This window comes from Eriocheir sinensis, chromosome 34 (genome assembly GCF_024679095.1).
Source record: "Eriocheir sinensis breed Jianghai 21 chromosome 34, ASM2467909v1, whole genome shotgun sequence".
Taxonomy (NCBI): Eukaryota; Metazoa; Arthropoda; class Malacostraca; order Decapoda; family Varunidae; genus Eriocheir; species Eriocheir sinensis.
This window is the reverse complement of record NC_066542.1, coordinates 12,062,163-12,088,732: the sequence shown is the minus strand read 5'-3', so window position 1 is coordinate 12,088,732 and position 26,570 is coordinate 12,062,163. Positions and strand designations below refer to the sequence as shown.

General features: G+C 36.8%; 3 protein-coding genes across 7 annotated transcripts in view; 1 reads left to right on the top strand and 2 right to left on the bottom strand.

The window, feature by feature from the left end:
- LOC127007086 (isoleucine--tRNA ligase, mitochondrial-like) overlaps nucleotides 1-6,531 on the top strand; it is a 24,462-nt gene extending 17,931 nt beyond the window's left edge. The window contains exons 21-22 of the transcript XR_007760065.1: nucleotides 3,156-3,374; nucleotides 4,086-6,531. The gene's annotated coding sequence lies outside the window, so the exon portion shown is untranslated. The remainder of the gene's footprint in view (nucleotides 1-3,155; nucleotides 3,375-4,085) is intronic.
- Nucleotides 3,014-17,924, bottom strand: LOC127007087 (syntaxin-7-like). 5 transcript variants are annotated; one of them, XM_050877664.1, is made up of 9 exons: nucleotides 17,838-17,924; nucleotides 13,162-13,308; nucleotides 11,520-11,589; nucleotides 11,042-11,186; nucleotides 9,948-10,044; nucleotides 9,237-9,389; nucleotides 7,584-7,735; nucleotides 6,476-6,572; nucleotides 3,014-3,346 (listed from the first exon to the last, which is right to left on the bottom strand). In XM_050877664.1, the coding sequence occupies exons 2-8, from the start codon at nucleotides 13,265-13,267 to the stop codon at nucleotides 6,477-6,479; spliced, it is 819 nt and encodes a 272-aa protein (XP_050733621.1). In that variant the 5' UTR covers nucleotides 13,268-13,308; nucleotides 17,838-17,924; the 3' UTR covers nucleotides 3,014-3,346; nucleotide 6,476. The 5 variants fall into 5 exon arrangements, with proteins under 5 accessions (XP_050733621.1, XP_050733625.1, XP_050733623.1 ...); XM_050877668.1 differs by having other exon boundaries at nucleotides 9,237-9,386; XM_050877666.1 differs by lacking the exon at nucleotides 17,838-17,924 and adding an exon at nucleotides 14,195-14,225.
- The window catches only part of LOC127007088 (uncharacterized), a 14,453-nt gene continuing 5,742 nt past the window's right edge, over nucleotides 17,860-26,570 (bottom strand). The window contains exons 4-5 of the mRNA XM_050877669.1: nucleotides 26,424-26,443; nucleotides 17,860-17,924 (exon numbers count right to left, since the gene is read on the bottom strand). Coding sequence (XP_050733626.1) covers nucleotides 26,429-26,443 — 15 coding nt within the window. The 3' untranslated portion in view covers nucleotides 17,860-17,924; nucleotides 26,424-26,428. The remainder of the gene's footprint in view (nucleotides 17,925-26,423; nucleotides 26,444-26,570) is intronic.

The following is a 26,570-nucleotide window of genomic DNA, read 5'->3' as shown; positions in this document are numbered from 1 at the left end:
TACACACACACACATATATACACAAATATACAATGAATTTTTAGGGTTTCTTTACACTGCAACAATTCATTAATCCAAGGATCATAAAAAACAAAAGGAGTGATGTTCCATTACAAACTTCCATATTTATCCTTATTTTATACTTACAATAATTTATACATTTATACCATCACAAGCTCTGTTAATGTAATATGTGATGGCAGTATTGGCCAGTTGATCACTGTACCATTCAGTTATTTTACTTATTTTTGGTTATGCTGCATATGCTCATGGTAAATTGTCAAATTTTTACTGAGCAATTCTTTGATTCTGAAACAACTTCAATCTTTTCTTTATGCAACCCAGGCATTTCAATAAATCTGCCTCATTGTACAGTGAATGATTTGTGAGTATATTTAATATTAATTTAAAGCTTGTCAAACCGTAGACTACCTATCACAAGAATATATACCATGACAATATTCAGTACATTAAATTTACATTAAAGATATCTTTATTCTACTTTAAAAACTGAGGAATCTAATAAATGTGTATATATTATCATCATCAGCCTGTTATCATTCAACTGCAGGACATAGGACTCTCCCAGTCATTTATATGCATTTCTGCTGTGTCCAATTTTGATATCACTGTTCTTTGAACTACTTAATTTCATCTCACTATCTATTGAATGGCCTTTCCTTGGGTCTTTTTGTCAGTTATTTCCAGTCTGTCTATCTGTTGTTCTTTCCTACATATTTCATAATTAAATTTCAAGATAATTATCTTTCTTACCCTATTTTGCTAGCATATGGATAGTTACATTACACAATAATTGCATGAAATTATTAATTCCATGACTTAGGGTGAGAATATACAGATGCGTCACTGCATTGTTAAATGTCAGAAACATGTGGAAACATGATGGTTATGTGCCATGAAATCAACAGCTTCAATAAAATCAAGATGCTACTGGGAACCCTGAGGAATACTGGCTGTGATATGCTTTGATTTCATGGCTCATAACCATCATGTTTCCATATGTTTTTGACATTTAACGATGCAGCGACGCATCTGTAATTCTGTATGTTCTCACCCTGAGTCGTGAAATTAATCACATCATGCAATTATTATGTAATATAACTATCCATAAGCTAGCAAAATAGGGTAAGAAAGATGATTATCTTGAAATTTAAAAGTGAAATCATTTCCAAGAGAGAAAGTGTAATAAAAGTGTAGCAGATCTATGAGTTGAGTATGGTATGGCTTATTTACTGATCAATACAATATTAAGAAACAAAAAGTGCAGAAGAACCACTCTTTGTTTTGTCATATATATATATTTTCTACTAACATCCTGGAAATCTGAAATAAACAGCGTATGGTGTAAAAATAGCGATGACCTATGTAAGGAAATCTGCACAGCTGCTGGCAGTAAAGTAACCCAAAGTCAAGATGTGCAACTATAAAAAGCTGTCAAAGGGAGCTGAGGCCCACAATTGCAGGTTATATATATATATATATATATATATATATATATATATATATATATATATATATATATATATATATATATATATATATATATATATATATATATATATATATATATATATATATATATATATATATATATATATATATATATATATATATATATATATATATATATATATATATATATATATATATATATATATTCACTTGCCTTTTAGTGACCCTAAGAAGGGCCAAGTATGACAAAGCCTCCCTGTAGTAAAAGTATGAAAACTCCATATGGAATGCAACTGTGGTGAGGCAAGAGATGCTTTTGGCTTTATCACTACCTGCAGTGGCATGATTTTGTACAGTTTATTGCTATTTTCACATTGTTTTGACCTTTATGCTGTCCCCTATCTTCCAAGATATTTCCAGTTTAGTAGGAAACATATATAATAACAAAAGTGATTCAGAAGGTATGGACACGTTCATAAAACTATATCATATTGGGAGCCTTTGGTCGTGGCCTGGAACGGATTACCCATAAATATGTGTATTTCAATGTATGCTAGATTGAATGTAATGCTCTAAGACTGAATATATATATATATATATATATATATATATATATATATATATATATATATATATATATATATATATATATATATATATATATATATATATATATATATATATATATATATTAGTGATACCAAAGAAAATATACCTCTTGATTCACTGTGACCCTCTTCCAATTTTGGACAGGGAATAACTATTCTTTTACTTATAAATGTGTCCTTAGATATTATTAGTTTCACACTATACTAATAAACTAGACAAATCAAATAATTATGACATGTAGTGAGCAAAGGCAAAGTATTTTGGCAATGCAAGCAAAGATGAACCTTAAAGGTGTGTTAAGTGCAAATGCACTTAATTCTTTGTTCTTTATGTATGACAAATGACTGTATATTATGTGCAAAAATGAATGAAGAGTGAATGAACATATGTGGCCACCTGCTGCATTTTAGGTTTCATGCTAGCCAGATCACACCAAAATTCCTCCTGTGGGTTCTTAATCATTCTGGCTATAACAATAGTCCCCTCTTATTCTGTTCATGCACAGCATTTACATGTTTAAGTTCTCTCACTCTTAATGCCCTTTCTCCCTCTTAGATGTTCTTAGCTCTGTTTCCTACATTACTAACATCTTTCCTTTATCCATCCCCTGCTCTCTTCCTTGTATCTCAAGTCATTACGATGTTATACTTCCCCGATACATACATATTGAATGCCTATAAATGAAAAGTTTAGGTAAATGTCTTAAGAATGTGAAGTTAGTACCAGTTATAGCCTGAATTAGTGAACCTGGCAAAAGAAAATTTTCTATAATAACTACCACCCAAAGCTTCCTTTCTTTTAACAGTTGGGCGTTAGTCTGGCAAGGGGTGTGTGGGATCAAACTTTTCCTTTGAAAACTATATCTCCCCACTTATTCACATATTTCTTGGAATGTGTATTAAAAGTAAAAAGAATGATAAAAAGGCTGAACTATCATTATTTTATAATATTGGTAATATATATTTGAATAGCAAAAGTAATCTCTCCACAAGAACAATTCCCTTCTCTGCTAAAAAGGGAAATTACATAGAACTTTCTTAGAACTTATAACTAATAAAAAGAATTCTTTAAAGAGTCAACAACAAGCAACTGAGAAGAGGTCACAGTAGCTGAGTACACCAAACCTGCAGATCTCTAGCCACCGATCTGATGGAGAGCAGAAGGGTCACTACCACTTCCCGTTGGCCCACACAATCAGGCCAATCACCAGGGCAATCGACAGACCAATAAGAGTCAGGACAACAATCTTCTGTTTTGACTTTTCCTGAGGCAGACATAACAAACATTATTCAGTGAGTTGATTCAGCATTAAACACTATGTTTTACCTTTGGTTTCTGTAAGATAATAATGTTTATATAAATTTGCAGAGTAAATTGAAATAGTTAAATCATATTTAACAAGTGGAAAGTGCATATTTAAAGAAAACAAGCAATGAAAAATTGGGCAAGATTCCTTATGTAAATTATATTAGACTATCCATAATACTGTCTAATAGGAGCCTGAAAAACTTCATTACAAGGAATTTTCATATTGTGCCAGTTTTTATTTTCAAACTGCACATCAGATATTTGCCTGCCTGCCAGCTAGTGCCCCTGGTTGTAAAGGAGCATTTTGGTATGCAAGATAGACCAAGACTTTCTTTTGTCTCTCTTATGTGACTCCCTAGAATGCTGTCTTGTTCAGCTGACAGGAGGAGGTGGAAGAGAACCAACAATTCTTAATTCTTATCAGTTTGTTATTCATTAACCCTTAAAGCGCAGGTGTCAACAATAGCTGACAGCTGGTGCCTGGGCTCAAACCGCAGGTGTCAATAATAGTCGACAAGGCATTTTTTGACTTGGTGCGCCGTCAAATTTAATTTGTTTGTGTTGAAGTAGAGTAAGCATGTCGTTTTCTTTCAAACAATACCCAACCATGCTCCCTTGACTAATAATTGCTCAGTGCATGCCTTGTTTTAGCTTTGAGATGTCTGCTAGACATCTCACTTCTTCTCACCTTCCAGTGAATTTCATCCACAAGATGGGGGCCCTTTGACCTCAGCACCCATCAGGGGCATCAAGAAGGCCCAGAAGTTAAGTTTTTTGGGGTGTGTTTCACATAAACTGTATAAAAAGTTATGCTTTTTATTATTAAATCATAGAAGGGAAGTCCACTAGGGGTGGTAAACTGTCTATAATAATGTGCTTTCAGTGATCCTACTTCAATATTCCGTACTCGCTCTACCGATGGTCATATAGTCTTCAACTTAACGTCAAAGGACAGTTAAGGATATGTACTTTACAATGATACTTTATTCAGTCACGTGAGTTAAGTAGGAGTGAAGGTATGAAAGGTTGAAGTGAGGTATGATTTTGCCTGAATATGCCTGCTTGGGAGGACAGGCATGGCAAAACAAGCCCACGCTTTAACGGTTAACGACAACAAACATGGGCCTATTTACAATGCAAAAGAAAATTTCCCAGCTATTTAGTGTCATTGTGTTCACAAAAAATGACAATAATTGTCTTATTCTCTTTGAAAAATCAAGTGATAATGATAGGTATATGTTTGAGAGAGAGAGAGAGAGAGAGAGAGAGAGAGAGAGAGAGAGAGAGAAATTTACATAGAAAATCAGACCACAGACCCCATGGTCCAGACTAGGTGGTCTGTCCTTAAACCTAAGTGATTCTACATTAATCAGAAGGCTCCAAAACAATGCATTTCAACTCTAGTTGATATTAAGTTGAAGGAAGTGACGGTCAAGCTTGTTTTTGGAGTCAATCGTGTTACACTGGACCACTGACGTTGGGAGCTTATTCCATTCTCACACTACAACGTTAGTGAAGAAAAATTTGGTGCAGTCTGAATTTACTTGTCTACATTTGAGTTTTACACCATTGTTCCTCGTACGCAAAGTGTCATCGATCATAAACAATGTTGATCTGTCTACATTCATGAAACCATTAAGTATTTTAAAACATTCGATCAGTTTTCCTCAGAGGCAACGTTTCTCAAGAGAGAACATGTTAAGGGTGGAAAGCCTTTCTTCGTAGGATTTGTTGTGCAAGGAAGGGATCATTTTTGTTGCCCGACGCTGAACACCTTCTAATTTAGCAATGTCCTTTGCATGGTGGGGAGACCAAAATTGTACCACATATTCCAAGTGGAGTCTGACTAAACTATTGTAGAGTGGAAGTATTACATCTTTATTCTTGAATAAAAAGTTTCTTTTAATGAAGCCCAACATACTGTTCGCTTTATTTGCTGCATCGATGCATTGCTGTGAGAATTTGAGGTTTGACGCGATTTTGACCCCCAAGTCCTTAACGCATTGAACGCTTTTGAGTTTAACGCCGTGCATTTCGTAATTGAACTTCTTATTCCTTGTTTCAACTTGAAGGACCTGGCACTTATCTACATTAAAGGGCATCTCCCATCTATCAGAGAGAGAGAGAGAGAGAGAGAGAGAGAGATTGATTCACAATCTAAATGACCTGTTTGCATTTGATGCCTATTACCACCAGATTTTTAAATTTCTCTCAAATTTAAGGTGGAGGAGAGGGACTTAGCTTGTTTTCAATGATAATTTGCAATGAGAATTCAGCACCCACAAAATAACATTGAGAGCAATTGTGCAAAGCTGCAAATAGTGAACCTATGAATTCAGGGGACAAGTGTGCTGTTCATACTTCCTTGCAGAATAATCATTGCAGAATAATCATTTACATAATGAGAGGTTTTATTTTATAACACGATAAAAATAGCTCCATTATGCCAAAGAAAGTACAAATCTATTATATAGACATGTCTTAATATTATCTTACATTTCTATAGCAATCAAAGTCAAATTCTCTTTGCGGATTGGCACTGAAAAATAGCTGTCACCCCCTCTGTCCTTGAAGTTAAGAGATAATTGAAATGCTGATGGTAATAGGCATCAAAACACCCTACTGTGAACACGGAAATTCCATGGAAACTAGTCAAGGTTGTCAATATAAAAACACCAGTATAACCAAACCCTAAGTAAGTGCCACAATGTACAGTATCTTTGTCACACAAACAAATTATGTTGGGGTTTCTTTTACACGTAGCTCCATTAATCTGTTGGGTGGAGTTTCCCCTTTTCCAAACTTTTCTCATATCGTAGGATTGTGCAGTCACAACAAAATGAAACAAAACAGAAATAATCTAAGGTCATTTTTAAGAACTTAAATAGAAAACAAGGAATGTCAGGCATGCTTCCTAAGCCTATAATGCTTGTACTTTTCGACATAATTTTGGTACACAATTTACGTGTCTAATTTATCATTATGATATTAAACAGGTTTTCATTTAATCTTAGTTATAAGTCTGAACACTAATTGAAATTTAGTATGTATCATCTCAATGAATACACAAGACATGAAAACTTACCTTAATTTTTAGTTGATAGGACAATTATGAGAATAAGAACTGTCAGTACCACTAAACCAATGCCAAAGAGACACACCTTCTTTCTACGTGCTTTGTTCTACAAAGAAAAGAGAAAATAAATTATAAATTAAAATTAATTCCCACATTTATGTATATGGTACGTGGGTATATCTAAGTGGAAAAATCAAACAAAAAAATAATGTATATAAACTAAAAACTGAAAAGAAATGATTTTGATAATAAAAATAATAATAATGATGTTTCTTATTTTTTCCAAAGTGCCAGTTCTTTCCAAAAGTTCGTAGGTGCTCAGCAAAAAAGCTCACCTAATTTTAACAACTACAATTTATATACTTCAAATATTAATCATGTCAATAACTGACAAACATATCAATGTAATCATCAATCCCAACACTTTTCTAAAGATCACAGCATCTCTCAACCAACGAGTTTCAACTCAAAGAACGAGCGACCAATAGGCGGAAGTATTGGTGGGTTCCATAAAAGGACAAGCGTCCCGCATGCGTACGCCTCCATTTCCTTTTGTCACTTCTTTCCTTCCGATTTTTGCTATGGTTCTGCATCTTAAATACATTAATTGACAGGCTTCGGCCAAGATACAAGCAAAGATATGTCTTGCAGCTTAGTCACAGGTAAGTTGTGATGGATAGAGGATGCACAGCCTACTGGGGGTCGTCTCCATAGGCTACTGAACCTTAGGGGTAAAGCAATAGAATTAAGCTGCCGAAGGACAATGGCAGTCTGTTATACAGAGCATCCTACAGTTATGTTTTGTTTTCCAAGGTGAATAGATTATGGTGTATGAGGCATAATCACATAAAAAGAGCAAGCAAAAGTGTTGAAAGGGGATGGAGAAGTAGCAAACACATATCCCAATGTAGTCAGTATGGCAACTAACGGACAAGCAGTTGCCATGTGCTTGCAGGGATGCGAGTTTTTGTAAGAACCTTGATTGATAACCCATCAAGGCAATTTTAGTAAACTTTAGACAAGAATCCATTATATTTTCACCTACGTCCTAGTTTCATCCATGGCCACAGTATATAAATAAAAAAAGCCTGCAGAGTGAGATGAGACAAAGACTTACCTGATACTGTCTAGCCTCGCTAAGCTGTGTGGAGGCCTGGGAGACATGCACTTGGGCTGCCTCCACATTGGCCTCAATAGAGTCAACAACCTCTCCCTGCTCATGAACCATTGTTGCCAAGTCCTTGAAAATCTGGTTTACGTCCATGATGTCTGACTGTATGGAAAGAAAAGGAAAAATAGTGGTGAAAGTTATACTTTCATTCTTTACATGTTTTATAAAAAACACAACACATCAATTCCATTACCTTCCATTACTCAAAAAACAAGGGTATTAAAACATGTTTTTGGTACTCTGATACATACCTTTTAAAATTACTTTAACCTTTTCCATCAAGTCTGTCTGTGAAAAACGCACTTTTCTTGCGACCCGCACTGGCAGGAATTTCAGTCAGTTGCATAGATATATTGAACTTAAAACACTCATAGCAAAGTTACTTTTCATCATAAAAAGCTCATTTAGGTGTCATTTAAAAAAAAAGCTCATTTAAGTGTCATTTTAAAGCTTAGTAACTATGCTTTTTTTTCATGTCAAAAACAAAAAATTTATAAAGTATCATATAATGCCAAAAATGTGAGTTGAATTTAGCCAACATGCAAAATTATTACACATTACTCAAAACAATCTGCTCCCTAAAAAATGGTCACATTGTAAGTTTTGAACCATCATGTAAGTTATATATATATATATATATATATATATATATATATATATATATATATATATATATATATATATATATATATATATATATATATATATATATATATATATATATATATATATATATATATATATATATATATATATATATATATATATATATATATATATATATATATATATATATATATATATATATATATATATATATATATATATATATATATTTCCCCCATAGTAATGCATACACAAGACGGAATATATTGCGCTGACGGAAACAAATGCTACACTAAATTCTTTGTTGTCCCACAACAAGTTGCCAGCCACCTTTGCTCCGCCCCCATGTGGACGAGCTACAACAAGTATCAAGCCAGGTGCTCAGTCCATCTTCCAACATTTCACAACTGGAGATATAATTTATTTTCAATATTTAAGAAAACTTTTTTAGATTACAACTAAAATCATCATCCTGACATGTACGCCAAAAAATTCAGTGATGACAAAAGTCTTCATCAGAATGGGAAAGGGTTAAAATGAATATAAGCTCCTAACCACCTGACATGCAAGACTGATTGGGGATTCTTTGTTTATTTTCTAATGAAAATGATAACTTTCTTTTCGACTTCCCACTCAGCTTTGGCAAGAAAAAGTGGTCCCCAATAATGATGATCAATCTAGGAACTGTCTTCCAGGAAATACTGCCAGAGATAAGTTGCATTAATTTCCCAATAGAGCACACTTTTTTTTTTTCTACAAACATATTGATCCAGCTCATCACCACCTTAACCAGTGCACTGTGAAGCCACTTACTCTCTTATCTTACCTCACCCCCACTCCCCCTCACACACACACACATACACACATGTACGCAAGCAGGCAGCGCACAAACACACACACAAACACACATTTTAGTAATAAGCTCTAACTTAAAAGCAGGCAAACATTCACACAAAAGTATACACATTTCATTCAGATGAAAGTTTGTGCCACTTGCCTCCAGCTGTCGTATCTGTGACTCTCGTTCCTGCAAGGCTTGCATCTCCTGCTCCTGCTCCATCTGAATCTGCATCTGAGACTGTTGAGACCTTCCCTTGTTTTCTGAGTCACCAAGATCCAACAGAGCTCCTCCTTGTCTGGAGTCTTCTGAGGGTAAGATAATGGTGAAGAGAATTATCATCATAGTCACATTTCTCATCCCAATTAGGTCTGTCAAATAAAGGCTACCTAGCAGGGTTGTTTTGATTTAAATCAAATTATTTAAATCAAGTGATTTAAATTAATTTAAATCATTAAAAAAATAAATTAAATCAAAATTAAATATACCATATTTAAAATGATTTAAGTGTTATCTCAAGAGTAAAACATCTAATGATTTAAATTATATATATATATATATATATATATATATATATATATAAATATATATATATATATATATATATATATATATATATATATATATATATATATATATATATATATGACCATTTAGTCTACTTTGACCAATGAAATTTCACATCCCACTGAAGTTTTAAAATGGGCAGCTTTCAGTGCAGTAAGGAGTGCATTGCTACTAAAATTCTACAAAATCTCCTTCCACTTTACTTATTTTATTCTAATGAGAGGTGCCCTAGTTCTTGAACGGTCACACCCCTGGTTATTTGTCAACTCTATTGCATACATCTTTAAAAGAACACTCACCAAAAAACTGAGCATCAGAGTCTGCACGTGCCTTCTTGAGGGCTTCCTTCTCTTTGGAGGCTGCCTGACGCTGTGCATTTTGGAAGTCATTGAGGGCCTGCAAACAAATCAAAGACATGGTTGACAGCTAGATCCTTAATACACCACATAGTTAAACCTGGAGTGGGGAGAAAAGGTAACTGGAATTGTAAGAGAAATCAAAATTAAATTATATGAAAAAACTCTGAAATAATGAAAGGTCAGGGAATGATACTGGGAATTGTCTATATCTCAGCATTTCTGCACCTTCATACTCCTCTATGGTAAAATCAATATAAAGACAAAGAGAAGTAAAATCATATATGACCTAGGAATAATGAGAAATAATAGCAACAATAAGGTTATCAGCACTAAAAGTAAAAATAGTTGAGCAATGGGAGGAAGAATAAACCTAGAAAGGCTGTCACTACAAAAACTCATATGCATCAGCATAGGCCAAGGCAAACCACCACTGCCAGACAACCCTCCAAAAAATCTTGAGACACAAGAAACTGAAGAGAAGTGCCGGGAATCATCTGCTTCTGTTAACCCATGGGCTTCAGCTATGGGAAAGCCGAGAAGTGGCTGAGAAACGTCAACATTACACTGCATTTTGAGACTAAGAAAAGAGCATGGAATGTATATCAGAGTACTCCTCTCATAACCATAAAGCCATTAAAAATATTTACTTTTACTCAAACTCCATTCTTTTTGGGTGGTGTTTGTTACAAAATAAACAGTCTCGTGACACGTGGCATCTAGCCGAGAGTCGCTTGTTGTCTACTTTAGAGAATTTGACAAGTGATTACTGTATGGATAGCTAATTCAGTCTGCCATGACCTTACAGCACCACCTACAACAAATAAGCCCACCACAAGATCACTCATCCACCACAATGACCCAGGGCATGCATGGAAGGTTGCTCTGTGCCACCACTGCCTACAATTAGCTAGAATTAGAGGTTTTGAGCCGAGCCCCAAACGGGGTCCGCTGTTTCAGCGGACTGACTCGCGGGAGCCCCAAACGGGGTCCGCTGAAGCTGCCAGGTTAATGCACAATCACCAGCAGCAGCCTACCTGTGAGAACTCCCTGGTGAGGCGCTCAGCCTGCATATGCCATGTTCGAGTGTCCTGACCAGGCGGCACCGGGAGAGACTTGAATGTTCTTAACTCTACTGTGGTGTCCTTGGCTAGACCTCCTGTGTAGTGCTGCACCTGGTGCCTGGAAAACAAAATGCATTACATATAGATTCAAACTCAGAATGACAGTATGATGTCATAACTTTAAGATTAAGATGAGACGTTGAGTGAGTTGAGTATTTTGCCACAAGCTAGCCGAGGTGTGTACAAAGGCGTGAATTTTTTCAATTTTATCGATTATTTTTTTTTTTTTTAAATCATGGCGGACACTCCCCTTAACCATCAACACACTCCATGCATAGATTGTGTCCCATCTGTTTAGTTTGCCAAGGTCATCCATTTGAATTTCCTGGAATAACCTGGTACACATGAGAGCTAAGATATAGTTTTACCAAAGCACACTGATAATACTTACAACTGTGCCCGAAGCTGCTGGTTGTCCTGGTCTGTTCCCAACTGGTTCACTAACTGCTGCATAGACTTTACTGAAAGAATAAGCCTAACATTAGAAAGTTTTATGCAGTATGCCATTCACTTACATTAACCCCGTCACTACGGCTGGGCGACAACAGCGCCCCACGCCGTATCCGAGATCGCCGCACACACCAAATTTCAAATGTCGCTATTGAATATAACAAGTTTTCAGCCATAAACTCAACATTAATCATCATGTATTATATATGAAAACACACAGAATGAAATGGTGCACATAAAGAAACTCACTACGGCCAGGCCAAAACAGTGCCCTGCGCCGTATCCAGGATCGCTGAGCGCGCCAAATTTCAAATGTCGCTACTGAATATAACAAGTTTTCAGCCATAAACTCAACATAATCATCACGTATTATATATGAAAACGTGCAGAATTAACCCGTAAGCTGCGGGACTGAGATTCTGAGTGCGTCGCCTAGTGCGGCTATATCAGCGAGAGATTGACCTTCAATAAATGATATCTAAGTTACATAAACGTGTCATAAATATTACAATACACATATCTGTAGCTCGAAATGTGTTGTATCCTGCATATTTCTTAGATTTTTCTATCACAAAAATGTTTTTCTGGCAGTATCTGAAGCCGCGGCGGAAACTTTTTGGCGCCTGTTTGAAAAGCCCGCTTCCAGAAGGCTTACAGCAGCTTACCGCTCAGCCGCCCAGAAGGCGTACAGCAGTTTGCGGGTTAAATGGTGCACGTAAAGAAACTCACTACGGCCGGGCCAAAACAGCGCCCTGCCCTGTATCCAGGATCGCCGCGCGCGCCAAATTTCAAATGTCGCTATTGATTATAACAAGTTTTCAGCCATAAACTCAACATAATCATTATGTATTATATATGAAAACATGCAGAATTAAATGGTGCACATAAAGAAGTATAAATTAATTGATAATTTTGAGATGTAAGCATAAATATAAAGATAAAATAACTCGTATATTGGCTAAAGCGCGCCAGGACGCAGTATGCGCGTCCTCGGATATGGTATGGGACACACAAGGACGTAGTATATGCGTCCTCATGTTGAAGGGGTTAAGAGCTATGCAGTCTAATCTATTCACTATAGTCACTAGTCATTCACAAGTATATATCAAGCATTTCTACATGATGAGAAATGCATTTTATATAATTATTTATTTCAAATTTATTATTAACTCAATCTAATCAACATTTTCTAGTTTCCTTCCTTTCTACTTCTTTCCTCTGATATTTTTTTCATAACTGACAACTAATAAAGAAGTACAGTCACATCCACCTGACAGTAACATTCCCTGGTTTCAGTGTACTACTACTACTAATATACTAATTACTAATATTACTGTAGTTTGTTTAAAGGACTATTTCTCAGCTAGCCAGCTGGAGATTCCTTTTATCTACCTTATGTTGCTCCTTCACAAACAGTACCAACACAAGTTCAATAAGTTCAGTTTTCTGTCTCTTCACAAAATTCTGTTCACTTTCCAAAGAATCTATTTCCCTTCTATCACATAGTTGCTTTCTAATACCCAAATCCAACCAATATTTCTGTCTGTAATCGACTTTTACTCATCTGCAATTTATAAGCATACCATTCTGTGAGATTTTCTGTATGTTGGAGCCTATGCTGTGGGAGTACTTATGGAGGTCTCCATTGCGACCCCCACCACCACTCTGATAGGATGACACGCCATCCATGACTGCTGTCTCCTACAGTGGCTAAGTAGTTGTCACCTCTCCTGTGAAAGACATGAAGAGTAAGCAAGTTTGTATTAAAGAATAATATGATTTTACTACATTCATAAATGAAAGTAGAAATCCACCTCACTATGAAATGCCCACCTCTTGAAAATTCTGGGATATTCATGGTGGCATGAACAGGATTAATGAGTTAAATTCAATTAAAAAAATGAGTTAATGTATAATATATGTGACAAATTTAGCAGAGGAGTGTTAATTAATATCCTTAACCCAGTAGCTATGGGGATCTTGTTTCTTAAAGGCTCCTCTAAGTGAATTGATGAGAAAAAATCATCACTCATGCAAATCATTATATAATATATATCAATGCATTTGTGATCAGTTTATGCATTCTCTATTTTGGGGGGTTTATGTCAAGCCAAAAATTTGGCCCATCACTGGTACGCGGTAAACCCACAAATTTGGCCCATTGCTGCTACTGGGTTAATAAACATAATTCGTGGCTACAGTAAGGGCCAATAAATTGACAGCTGAGAATCCATTATTCTCAGGAACAAGGTAAATCACCCAAACAGTTAAAAAGCAGATTCTTGCACAAACACAATATATAAATTCAAGAAAACTGGAAAAACTCTCAGATAAGAACCTCCCCCCTCGAATAATTATAATCACCCATGTGCTGGTTCCCAACACTATCATGATAGTGTTAAGTACCATCATGGTGGAGCCACACACTTGCATGGAGTCAGGTGGAACTCCACACCATTGCCAGTATGAGTCATTGTATGCGCCATGCAGGAAAGCATAGCCAACTCACACAGTCATAAACTCACACACACAAACACAAATCCAATCAGTGGCCGGGCAAAGTGTGTGCATGCCCTATTAGTTCCCATAACACAATACCCTGATGTCCCTCCATACCATGAAGGGAAGTCTCCACCCCAAACCCATCCGGAGCTGAAATAGCAACAGGACATCCATACGTTAAAACTCCCTTGTTAGATTACAAAACATGTCGGTGAATTGAACTCCAGCATGTCTGACACATATACCAAACAACAACTATGCCATAAAAATAAAAAATAAAAGACCGTACCTACCCTACTCTCCCCACACGCAGGAAAGCCCTACAAGGGACAAGGTTAATTCTTCCCTCAGCAATGTTCCCAAAACAGGCAAAAGAAGTCCTACAACAATCCACTGTCTCTCCAGTCAAAAGTAAAATATTGACCAACAAAAATTTCTCTATACAGAGTAATACTGAGTGAGGCTTTTATTTCCCTATGTATAGGCTATGATTGTTCTTCAGTGCTTTTACCATCTGATAACACTGATGTGATTTGAGTGTTAAATTATCCATTTCACTAGTTGTTCCTTTGCTACTTACAGTTCAGGTTTTCTTGACCCTCACCCTACCTTGGACTTTTAAATTTCAGCCATGGCATGTACTTCTTGGCTCGTCTCCTTTTGGAAATAAATTACATGTCTATTACAGCCACCCTAATACATTCTCTTCCAATTTAGTTCAATTAATGAGGAAGTCGATATGAAAATTCCATAATATTGATTAATTACGTTTTCTATATTTGTGTCTCTTCTCTTGGTGCTAACTCATTATATACTACTTCCTCCAAATCTTTAACATGGGAACCTTCCTCCTGTTCCAAAGACATGGGCAAGTACATAATAAAAGACAAGTGCAAGATAAAATCTAAACAGTACAGTGTTCACACTCCACCCTTTTACTGTGACATGTGACATCCGGGTTACCACAGCTCACCTTCCCCAGGTTTCCTAGGGTACTACCCATTTATCAACCAGCCCAAAAGGGAGGATGAACAAGTAGGTGAGCTGGGCACTGACTGACCCAGGCCATGTTCAGACTTGGGCCTGTGGATTAGTAACTGGCAAGCTATCTGCTACTTGGAAAAAATGTAGTACGGGGAAAAATGGCACAGAAAAAATTACCTAATATAATGCTATGTTATTGCTGTCACCAACAAGATTAATGACCTACATCTAAATTATTGGGAATAGACTAGAAAGGTTAAAATCACATACACTACAGACAAGATAAAGGTAAATCATAATATGGAAAATCTTGGAGGGACAGGTACCTAATGTGGGGATGAAGGATAAAAGGACCCAATACGAGGTATGTACACTCTTCTACACCCAAAGGACACACACAGGCTTCATCCCAAGTCCTGACAACTCTAATTCATTATAGCTTTATCCCAAAATGGTGCATTTCACTTCAATTGCATCCCACGACACTAGAGAAACATGACACCTTCAAGCACCATCTGAATAAGTGGCTGACTGACATTCTACCCACTAAGGGCCGCTTTCACAGTTGTTTTGTTTGTTTTGATCGTTATCAATGGCGCCGATCGCCAATTTAGAATTTCCACTTAAAACTGGCCGATGGGGTAGTGGCGGCTGCAGGGTTAGCCTACCCCTGCACCTTACCACACACTCTCAACACCTCTTGCTTCCTCTGCAGCCACCACTACCCCATAGGCCAGTTTCACGTGGAAAACTATAGCATCGATCGGTGCCATTGATAACGATCAAAACAAACAAAACGACAGTGAAAGCGGCCCTAACACATCATCCTTCAGTCACCCCAAAAGCCAGAAGGGAGAAACTACTGGCAACTGGACTGAATGGAAGCCCATCTCAGTAGTAGTAGTGGTAGGAGTAGTAATTGTAGTTGTAGTAGGCAGTAGCAGTAGTAACAGTAAGAATGGTAGTAATAGTGGCAGGCAAAATTCTTCAAAGATAGCGTAATGAGCGGATTTATTATCGCTGTAAAGATCCTAAGGTGCCGCTCTATTCCCTTATATTCCTGCTGGTCACTACACCAAAAACTGTATGCCAGGAACCACCAGTCTTATCCATGCCCCAGGACTCAGACATGCTTAATTACAGGTAACAGATGAGGTAGAAACACGAAGAACCCCCACACAGGTAAATAATAAAAGAAAAAGGCGTACTCGATATCTTTGGCCCTCCCACAAGCCTGTCACCCTGATATCGTGTCTTAGTCACACTCCAGAACTTACACACTTATTTGCAGGTAATATGCGAGGTAGGGGCAGGAAGAACACCACAAAAATGAGTTATAAGAGCAATAATGAAAGAATAATGCATTCTCAATATCTTGGACCCTCCTCTCAAGACTGTCACCCTGATATCACACCCAGGACTCAGACACACATAAGTACAGGTAACAGACGAGGTAGAAACAGGAAGAACACCATAAAAGCAGTAATAAGAGCAATAATGAAAGAATAATGCGTACTCGATATCTTAAGACCCTCTTCTCAAGACTGTCACCCTGATATCACACCCAGGACTCAGACACACATAAGTACAGGTAACAGATGAGGCAGAAACAGGAAGAACACAATAAAAGCAGTAATAAGAGCAATAATGAAAGAATAATGCGTACTCGATATCTTAAGACCCTCCCCCCAAGACTGTCACCCTGATATCACACCCAGGACTCAGACACACATAAGTACAGGTAACAGATGAGGTAGAAACAGGAAGAACACCATAAAAGCAGTAATAAGAGCAATAATGAAAGAATAATGTGTTCTCGATAGCTTAAGACCCTCCCCCCAAGACTGTCACCCTGATATCACGCCCAGGACTCAGACGCACATAAGTACAGGTAACAGACGAGGCAGAAACAGGAAGAACACCATAAAAGCAGTAATAAGAGCAATAATGAAAGAATAATGCGTTCTCGATAGCTTAAGACCCTCCCCCCAAGACTGTCACCCTGATATCACACCCAGGACTCAGACACACATAAGTACAGGTAACAGACGAGGTAGAAACAGGAAGAACACAATAAAAACAGTAATAAGAGCAATAATGAAAGAATAATGCGTACTCAATATCTTAAGACCCTCTTCTCAAGACTGTCACCCTGATATCACACCCAGGACTCAGACACACATAAGTACAGGTAACAGACGAGGCAGAAACAGGAAGAACACCATAAAAGCAGTAATAAGAGCAATAATGAAAGAATAATGCGTTCTCGATAGCTTGAGACCCTCCCCCCAAGACTGTCACCCTGATATCACACCCAGGACTCAGACACACATAAGTACAGGTGACAGACGAGCTAGGAACAGGAAGAACACCACACAAATAAATAATAAAAGCAGTAATAAGAGCAATAATGAAAGAATAATGCGTACTCGATATCTTAAGACCCTCTTCTCAAGACTGTCACCCTGATATCACACCCAGGACTCACACACATAAGTACAGGTAACAGATGTGGCAGGAACATTAAGAACACCACACAAATAAATAATAAAAGCAGTAATAAGAGCAATAATGAAAGAATAATGCGTACTCGATATCTAAGACCCTCCCCCCATGACTGTCACCCTGATATCACACAGCTGTTTCTCCCCTCCCCTTAAACCCATACGCCAGAAACTCATCACACTAGGCTTCTGTGCTTAATATTAATGTGTCACTCATATTAAGGTGTCTAGAGGATGAATAATTAGACGAAGAAGGAGAAGTGACTCACCCTCAGCTGCTCCAAAGGCCAACTGAGTGATGCCACGTCCGGATGCCTTACCTCGACCCGGTCTTCCTCTTCGCCTTTATAATTGTCCTGAATGTGGGATAAAGGAGAGAGAAAAGCAATAAAATAGAAATGGAAACCAGGAACTAAAGCAAAAAGAAAGAAATAGAACAGGAAAGGAAGAATATAACTACGTCTGAAAAACTTAATTATAATCGCCTCGACCCGGCCGGCCTTCCTCTTCGCCTTTATAATTGTCCTGAATGTGGGATAAAGGAGAGAGAAAAGCAAGAAAATAGAAATGGAAACCAGGAACTAAAGCAAAAAGAAAGAAATAGAACAGAAAAGGAAGAATGAACTATAATTGCCTCGTCCCTGCCTTAATTCCTCTTCGCCTTTATAATTGTCCTGAATGTGGGATAAAGGAGAGAGAAAAGCAAGAAAATAGAAATGGAAACCAGGAACTAAAGCAAAGAGAAAAAATAGAACAGGAAGGAAGAATTAACTACGTCTGAACTGCTTAATTGCCTCGACCCGGCCTATTTATAGCTTCCACTTCGCCGTTATAATTGTCCTAAAAGTGGAATAGAAGGAAAAGAAGAGCAAGAACATGTAGGCCTAATTGAAAAGCAGAAGAAAAGGAGAAAGAAATCAGGAAGGTATAAAAATTAACACCCTCATATCTGCACTCCACTTTCGAACAGCCTTCCATTTCGCCTTAATAACTGTCCTGAATGTGGAATATAGAAGACAAGAAAAAGCAAGAACAGATAAGAGAAAAGCAGGAGAAGGCAAAGGAAATAATTAATCTGACAGGAAGGATAAGCGCAACATTAAGAGAACTGTCTCAACCTGGACTTCCACTTCGCCTCTCTGACTGACTGTCCTGAGCGCGGAAAGTAAGGAAAAGAAAGAAAGGCCATGTAAATGAATACCGGAAACAAGGAAAGAGAAAGAAATAGGTACACGAAGAAATTTTCCGGAAATCAACCCCTTCAGGTGCTCTACATCCGAACAGTTTGCCTCGACTTCGACTTCGACTTCGCCTCTCTGTTCTGAATGGGGGATAAAAGACAAAGAAAAGTAAGACGATGGAAGTGAACACCAGGAAAAGGCAAAGAAAAATAAATAGAACAGGAAAGGAAGAATCAACGCAACAAGGACTACACAGCCGTCAAATATAGGCCGGTATATATAAGCTTAATTATCTGCGCCTACTTATAGCTGGTTTATCCATGACAGTGCTTGAAAGAATTTATATTAAGCAAAATCATATATTTGACGAAATTTTCTTACTCGTACTACACTAAAATCGAAGGTCAACACTTTTTTTTTTAATTAAGATGTTCTGTTCACCACTCTGATAACAATTTCCGTTTTAAATCACTTTAAGTTACTATACTCTGCTTTTTTTGTAAGGTGAATTCGCATCATTGAGCCTTGTAGTCTCTGTAGTATATGGAATAACTATTTCCGCTAGGCCCATTGAGTCTGTGACATTTGCCGGCCATGTTGAAATACCATCACTTAGGCTTTAGTTAGGCCTAGACTCCTTGATTAGTTGTGTCCCGAATCCTTGGAAATACTCACTACCGAGCTACTGCGCTATACTTTTCCACACTACCACCGGTTTCCTTTCTCTTATCTCGTATATACATCAACCTTACTGCTTTGATCTTAATCTCGCTGTTTTATCTTGTCTGTCTATCTTCCTGCACCAGATAAGATATTAAAACTTACTGTCATTTGAAGAGGAATAAAAGGAAAAGATTCGAATGAGAAGAAAGACTCGACTGATGGTTCACAGGCGATAGCTTCGAAACAGCAACCACCTACATTATAACATACATCTCGTGCGGTTTGGAAATAGTAGGCTATATGTCTCCTGCTGAACTAACTAATTTACACTAACACTTGTACAAAAAAAAAGTCCCCAAAAGAACCTGAAACAAATGATAGAATTACACTTCGGTCTATAAAAGGAAGGTAGCCTCGTCATGCTTCAAGGCTTCATGAGGCACACAATAAATAAAAGGAGATGAGTGCTTTTCATCATTCACTTATACTCAACTTCTTAATATGATGGTTTACCCTACTCGTCAGTCACGCTCGTAAATTTCAATAGCACTGCTCATTTCACATTTGATCAACTCTTAGCAGTGATGTTCCTATTTTATGGTGATGTCTGCAGTTTGAACAAAAAGTAGAGCTGAAAATAGAGACCTGTCTTTAAGTGACTCTGAAGAAGTTAATAATGATGAGGATTGATATTAAACACTTGTTTGATTTCATATATACAAATATTATTCCTTAAAAGTATAACATCACATTATCTTTACTTTTATCCTTATTATTATTATTATACATTTGAAGACTGGAAAAAATGGAATACGTGATTGCATACATAATGAACATACACACCAAAGGGTTAGTATAAATGATATTTCCCTCTCCCCCCACCACCATATTCACATGTAACAAGATAAGCATATTTAAGTATTCACTAGCTATCAGGTAGGCCTTAGACTTTTAGTCAGCAATATATATACTGTATATGCATTGTTTACATCGTAGCTGAAACCCCAACCCTTCATTGTATGTTTGAGATACATCAATGATATTCACTGTTAAATCCAGGCAATGGTCTACACTTGAGGTCCAGTGTCTGCCATGCCCTAGCTGGTGTGACGACAGTTGTATCATCAGCATCACCTCACCACCTGCCTTGCCTACTCACAGACTTGCTGATTTTGTAAGCAAATGCCTATCATAATTATTAATGAACATAGTCTAACCAAATCCTAGCCTTCCATAACCAAACTTAAAACATCATAATCGAACATGGCATCGTTTATATCCAACTTTCATATATGTATAAAATTAATTGAAGGATTTGTGCAAAAGGCAAATATCACCATCATATTACATACCGGTACTTAAACCAAAGGTGAGTTTCTAACACTGAGTGATACAAGGAAAGATTGGTTGAGGAAAGTGAATACGAAATCTTGTTAAATTTTTGCAAGTGATAAAGATGTGAAAAGTATATGATTTGATCTCTTAGAAGACATTATTAAAAATAGTATTTTCTTTACTTCTGCTGCACTATTTGTGACAGAAGCATGTACTTAATGGGCAATATGTAGCCTATTAATACCAACTAGATGTTAAGTTCCTAAAATCAAAGAGAAACAGACGATAATGCCATATAGCAAGTCATTCAATTTTGAAAAAAAAAAAAAAAAATATGAGGAACTTGGTGATTTTCAATTTCCTTTAGAATGTGTATGTGTTTACATCCACTCTCTCTCTCTCTCTCTCTCTCTCTCTCTCTCTCTCTCCAAACACAAGTCATGGTAAATGATATATTCATAATCACCGGGACATGGTAACTCTTCGGCAAGGAATGGTTCAAGAATATTTGAAAGGAAGAGACAGATGCTTGACAATATGGTTGAAAGATAACAAGGAATTATTTTTCCCATAGATGCACTCGAGTGTGGAACAGCCTGGAAAAAGAGATTGCCCAATTTAAAGTTAAATTTGACAGATAAGAGATTCAGAGATTGGATCCCATGAGCATAGCTCATAATCATATTTCCTGTATATCACAAGGTAAACACACACACCCACACCCATACCCACACCCACACACAGCCACATGTATTAATATAACACATTTATCAACTAAGGAAATGTCTTTCAATCATTGCACTGAACGAATATACATGTGTATACATACATACATTTACATTTTCAAACAGACAGGGCTGGGAGAGTTGCTTACCTGACTCTGGGACGGAAGCAAATTTTTACAACACGTGATGTGAGGAAGAATATGATCAAGAAAGTATGATGAAGTTGATGAATGTTATACTACTGCAGTCATTTAGAAACAGCAGCAGTATCAGAAGTTATTCCTGCATTTTTATTATTTTTTTACCCTTCAGTGTTAAATATTCCACTGCCTGGCTGTGTATTCTACTTTGCTGCTACCTTATGCCAATTCTGAAGCAAAATTCAAAATTTTATAGGACAGATAGTGTGAGAGGATCTCCACTTAATCTAAGGCCCTTTTTTGGTCCTGTCTGGTACAATTCTTACTTCAATTTATATTTTGTACTTGTACCTTCTCCAATTTTACTGATTTTAAGTAGTACTAACTTTTACTTCAAATTCCACTTTATCCATTAACCCGCAAACTGCTGTACGCCTTCTGCTGGCTGAGGATGTAGCTGCTGTAAGCCTTCTTGGAGCGCTTTTTTCAGGCTACTAAAAAAAGCCTCGTCAGGTGGGATACTGCCAAGAAAAAAAAACATTTTTTAAATAGAAAAAAATGGAATAATACACACACATAACATTTCGAGATGTGTGTTGTGTGTTATTTATATTTATGACATGTAACTATCATTTTATTATTTTACATTGAAGCCAATCTCTATAGCCGCTATAAATCGCTTAGGCGATTACCTCAGATCGCAAGTTACAGGTTAAACTTTTTACCATTTTTCTATTTCTATACTATACGAATTTCCTATCCACTCCATCATTAAAACATTATAATTCCTCATAATCTGAACTAGTCAAATCCAGAGTTAGAACTGGCATAGCAAAATTAATGATTGTAGACTCATTCTTCATTTTGTAAACATTTTGTGAACATGACTTATGAGGTTTCCTCTCCTATCCATACAATTTAGACAACACACATTCCTTTCCCTCCCCATACTTTGTTCCCTTAAACATTATATTCAATTGTCTCCTCTTTCTTTTTATCTTTGCTAGCACTCCCATTCTCTTAAATGACTTGCTTACTCCTGCTCTTTACAAGACTGGTGAGGTGCTATGAGGGCCAAATCATGTTTACCAATATGCACAGTAGTCAGCATAGGATTTTGATTGTGTACACATATACAACACTTTGATAGCACTCACATAAACTAAAACAATAACAATGCAAACATGTCTGACTTGACATATTTGGAGAGTAATTATAGGAAACAGTAATACATGATAAACCTGGTGACTTGGTGAAAGTCTTTACATAACAAGGAAAATAGAGAAAATATCAGATATGAGAATCTGAGAAAGGTGGTGCAAAATTTGGTTGTTTTGTACATAGTGAGAATAGAAAACACATGAGATATGATCATCTGAAAGTGGAATTTCTGGCTTATTGCTGTCATAGGAGTAGAAAGTTTTCACAATGGGAATTGGCCAGATGACTGAAATTCTGGACGAGGATGAAGGATGACATGTACAAGTGTAAAGCTAATAGGAACCAAAAACAGCATACAGATTTAGTTGGTGCAATGAAAGTCAACAGTAGGGAAGGTGAGGAGGCTGATGAGCATACAGACAAGAAAGACTTTCAGGAAAAAGCAAAATAAATGGTAGTAGAGAGAAGGAAGGCATTGATATTCCAAACAATACAGTAGTCTTAGCTAGTTTCCTTGTTTTGTTTTTTACATGAGGGGAGAAACATAATTATGAGGGTTGCTGAATTTTAACAGGTTGAATATTGGGTATGGAAACATCATTTTTACCCTTAAGGAAGTAATTTATGAGGGAGGAGTAATGTTTTCTGAGATATGGAGAGAAAGAAATTGTGTTCGGGGTGGAGAGATGGAATGGTAGAGGCATGGATGGATACTTTTAGGAAGAACATGAGCAGCTAAAGATGTAAGGGCAAGTTAGAGCTTAGAAGTGATGCAGAATATTAAAAATAAAGTGAAAAAGGAGATACCAAAAAAGGGAGATATTATGGATAAAGCTGGAGTGGAAAAAAAATCTTACTCACTTCCATCAGAAAACTTTGATCATGTAGGGTGAGGTGGACATAACTCGTACACGGTCACGAGACGTACAAAGGCCGTCTTGTCGAAGCAAAACATCGAGGAAAGTCTCGCTTCCTACAGAAGAAAGAAAATGGGACACCAACAGCTGACGCAGCCATCTTGTGCCTCAAGCCTCACGCGTGAAAATGCTAGGCGAGTTTTTTACTTTTTGAGTTGTCTGATGCAATTTTCTTGCCTCATAGTATAGTGTATGGTGATTGTGAATATGTCTTGACTTTGCTGGTGAAGATTTCCATGGCGAATATGATCATATTGAAAAGATATTTGCATGGAAAAATATTGTTGTGCCGAGTTTTTGTGTTCGTGGGAATCATGTAAACAAACGAGGGTAGTTCACGAGTCATACAGCTAGTGGACGCAGAATGTTATTGTAAAGCCTGGTTACATATGACGAGCATAGAAAACCACCTAAAAATTTTGAGTTAAATCACTATCACTTGCAGAATTGGAAGTCCAAACAATCTAATTTGATACCTCAAAGGAGGCCCACAGCCTAAGGATTACTTTAGGCATTTGGGTTTGAGTCTTGGTGCAAAGCCTGATTTTTAAGAAATTTATTTATAAAATGTACGGGCCATGAACACCTCGTGTATGAGCCGTGACCCCCTGGTCACAAGCTGTACAGCAATTGAAAAAAAAAAAAAAAAAAAAAAAAAAACTCCTATGGAGAAAAAATATTCTCTGGGGAAGTTCTACAGATACTCAGAGAGGAAGCCCATTTCCTGAGGAGTATTATGCACTCTTTGTTTTGCCTGTTAGGGGAAATACCGATTTTTAATGAATATTTTCCCACTAGTAGTACGGGTTGTGTCCATCTCACCCTATCGATTTTCTATAAAGGCAGTATATGTAGCCTATGGGCAAGCCTTCTGACTAGGAATTGAATGAAATATTTCTATGTAGGTTTAAATTATAGTGAAATCATTACAAACAAAATTTAATCCCTGAGACATGGAGATTAAGAATACACATCTCTGTATCCCATGATTCATTAAAAATATTTGGTTAGAGCCCTCCTCAGCTGTTAATGCACTGAATCCACATCAAGATGACCATGAAATCCTATTTGACTTCCTTAACTTGCCAGGGTAGGAAACGGCATGCTAATAACAATAATTATTAAAAACTTGAAACATCAGTGTGTGGACTGTTCCAGCCTGGCATAGTTTCTTTCAGGGTAATACATACTTTTCCTGACTTGGTGAACATGCAGACAGGAAGCAGCAGAGTGAGCTGCTGCTCTTGGCTGAACATTGAAACAACACTTGCATTTTTCAACTTTTCATGAAAAATGTGTGGGGGAAATGATAAGTTAATTTAATTAAACTGGGGTTGAGCCCTTCATGGATGTAAAAAGATTTGGTTTACAAGGACTAAACTGTGGCAAACCAATTTTGGCATTTGAGGAACCTGCAGATGAGCGTCTACTGTACTGTTTGACTTCGGTTCATAATGGCCGGAATAACAAATGCTGTTACAAAAGAACTAGCTATGTTGAAATGCCACAGATCAGATAATCAGCATTTGGTTAAGCAAGTGAGAGTACGATATTGCAGATAATATGAGGCATAGCATATTATATCTCCAGGTCTGGCATGCAGAGGAATACCCCAACTATAGGCCCAGTACCTAAGAATTACTCACCACACATCATCAATCATGTACACTTTCTTAATTGTTATTGAGGGATATTTTATAAAATCCAAACGAGGTATACAAAAAATATACCAGCCACGATCCTGAAATATGAGAAGCCTCTTATATGGCACATTGATATTGCTGCCATTGATGCAGGTTCAGTGCTTGCCAATTTATACTAGTCATGTGCATATTATTATTATTATTATTATTATACCCGCACATCATGCCTCACTGCATTTCTATTGTACTGCAAATATAACTTTATACACATACACTTTCTGTTGATACACTGACTTGCAGGCTTTTTTTTAGCGGGCTTTTTTTTCATTATTGTTTTCTTTTTTTTTAAGCCCTTGAATTGTTTCCTCTGCTGTAAAATTAACCATGGGAACTGGCAAACTTTAGATTTAATAGAGTTTCTGGACCATCAGGCATAGTTATCACAAATTAGCTTAATTTAGGTATCCTTTCAATACTCCATTTTGAATTTTCTTTTTCTTTCCATGAAAGAAATGTATGTGCACATACATTTCACATACATTTCACCCGTCAAGTCACTGCTACATGTTATTGCACCCTTTCAATCCAATAAAGTGTGGAACACTTCACAAGCAAACTTAATCATTATTGCATTTTTATTTTTTAACTTCGGGTTGTTTGATGAAATTTGTAATGTATAATCACATTCTCTTCTGAGCATTCTAATAATAAAAATAAATAAATAAATAAATAAAAATTGTCACGTCATAAAAATAACTGGCGATGGACCTTTCAGTTAACTAAAAATAATTAAGTCCATCATATCAAACATTTGTCACTTTGCGGTAATAAAAACTTCTAGAAGTACTTACCTAATGAAATCATAAGCACCTCTTTTGGAAATAATGCATACAGACATATATACAAGCATATGTGTATGCACACACACACACACACACACACATACACACACACGCACACATGTACGGGCGGGGTGTAAATTGGCTGGCATAGCGGCAGCACGGAGTGTGTCATGAGCACGTGATGGCTCATTTTGGTGGCGGCGACGATATGTTGGTGCTGACGGAAGAGACACATACAGATCACGTACCTCACTCACTGCAGCAACTCCTGGAAGAATTTTATTATTATTAATATCATAATGTCAAAAGAAAGAATGCAGAATGCACTATAATGCACTTCGTGCAACAGTGGATGGGTGGTTAAAAAAAAAAAATGCTCTTTAGATCGCTTGACA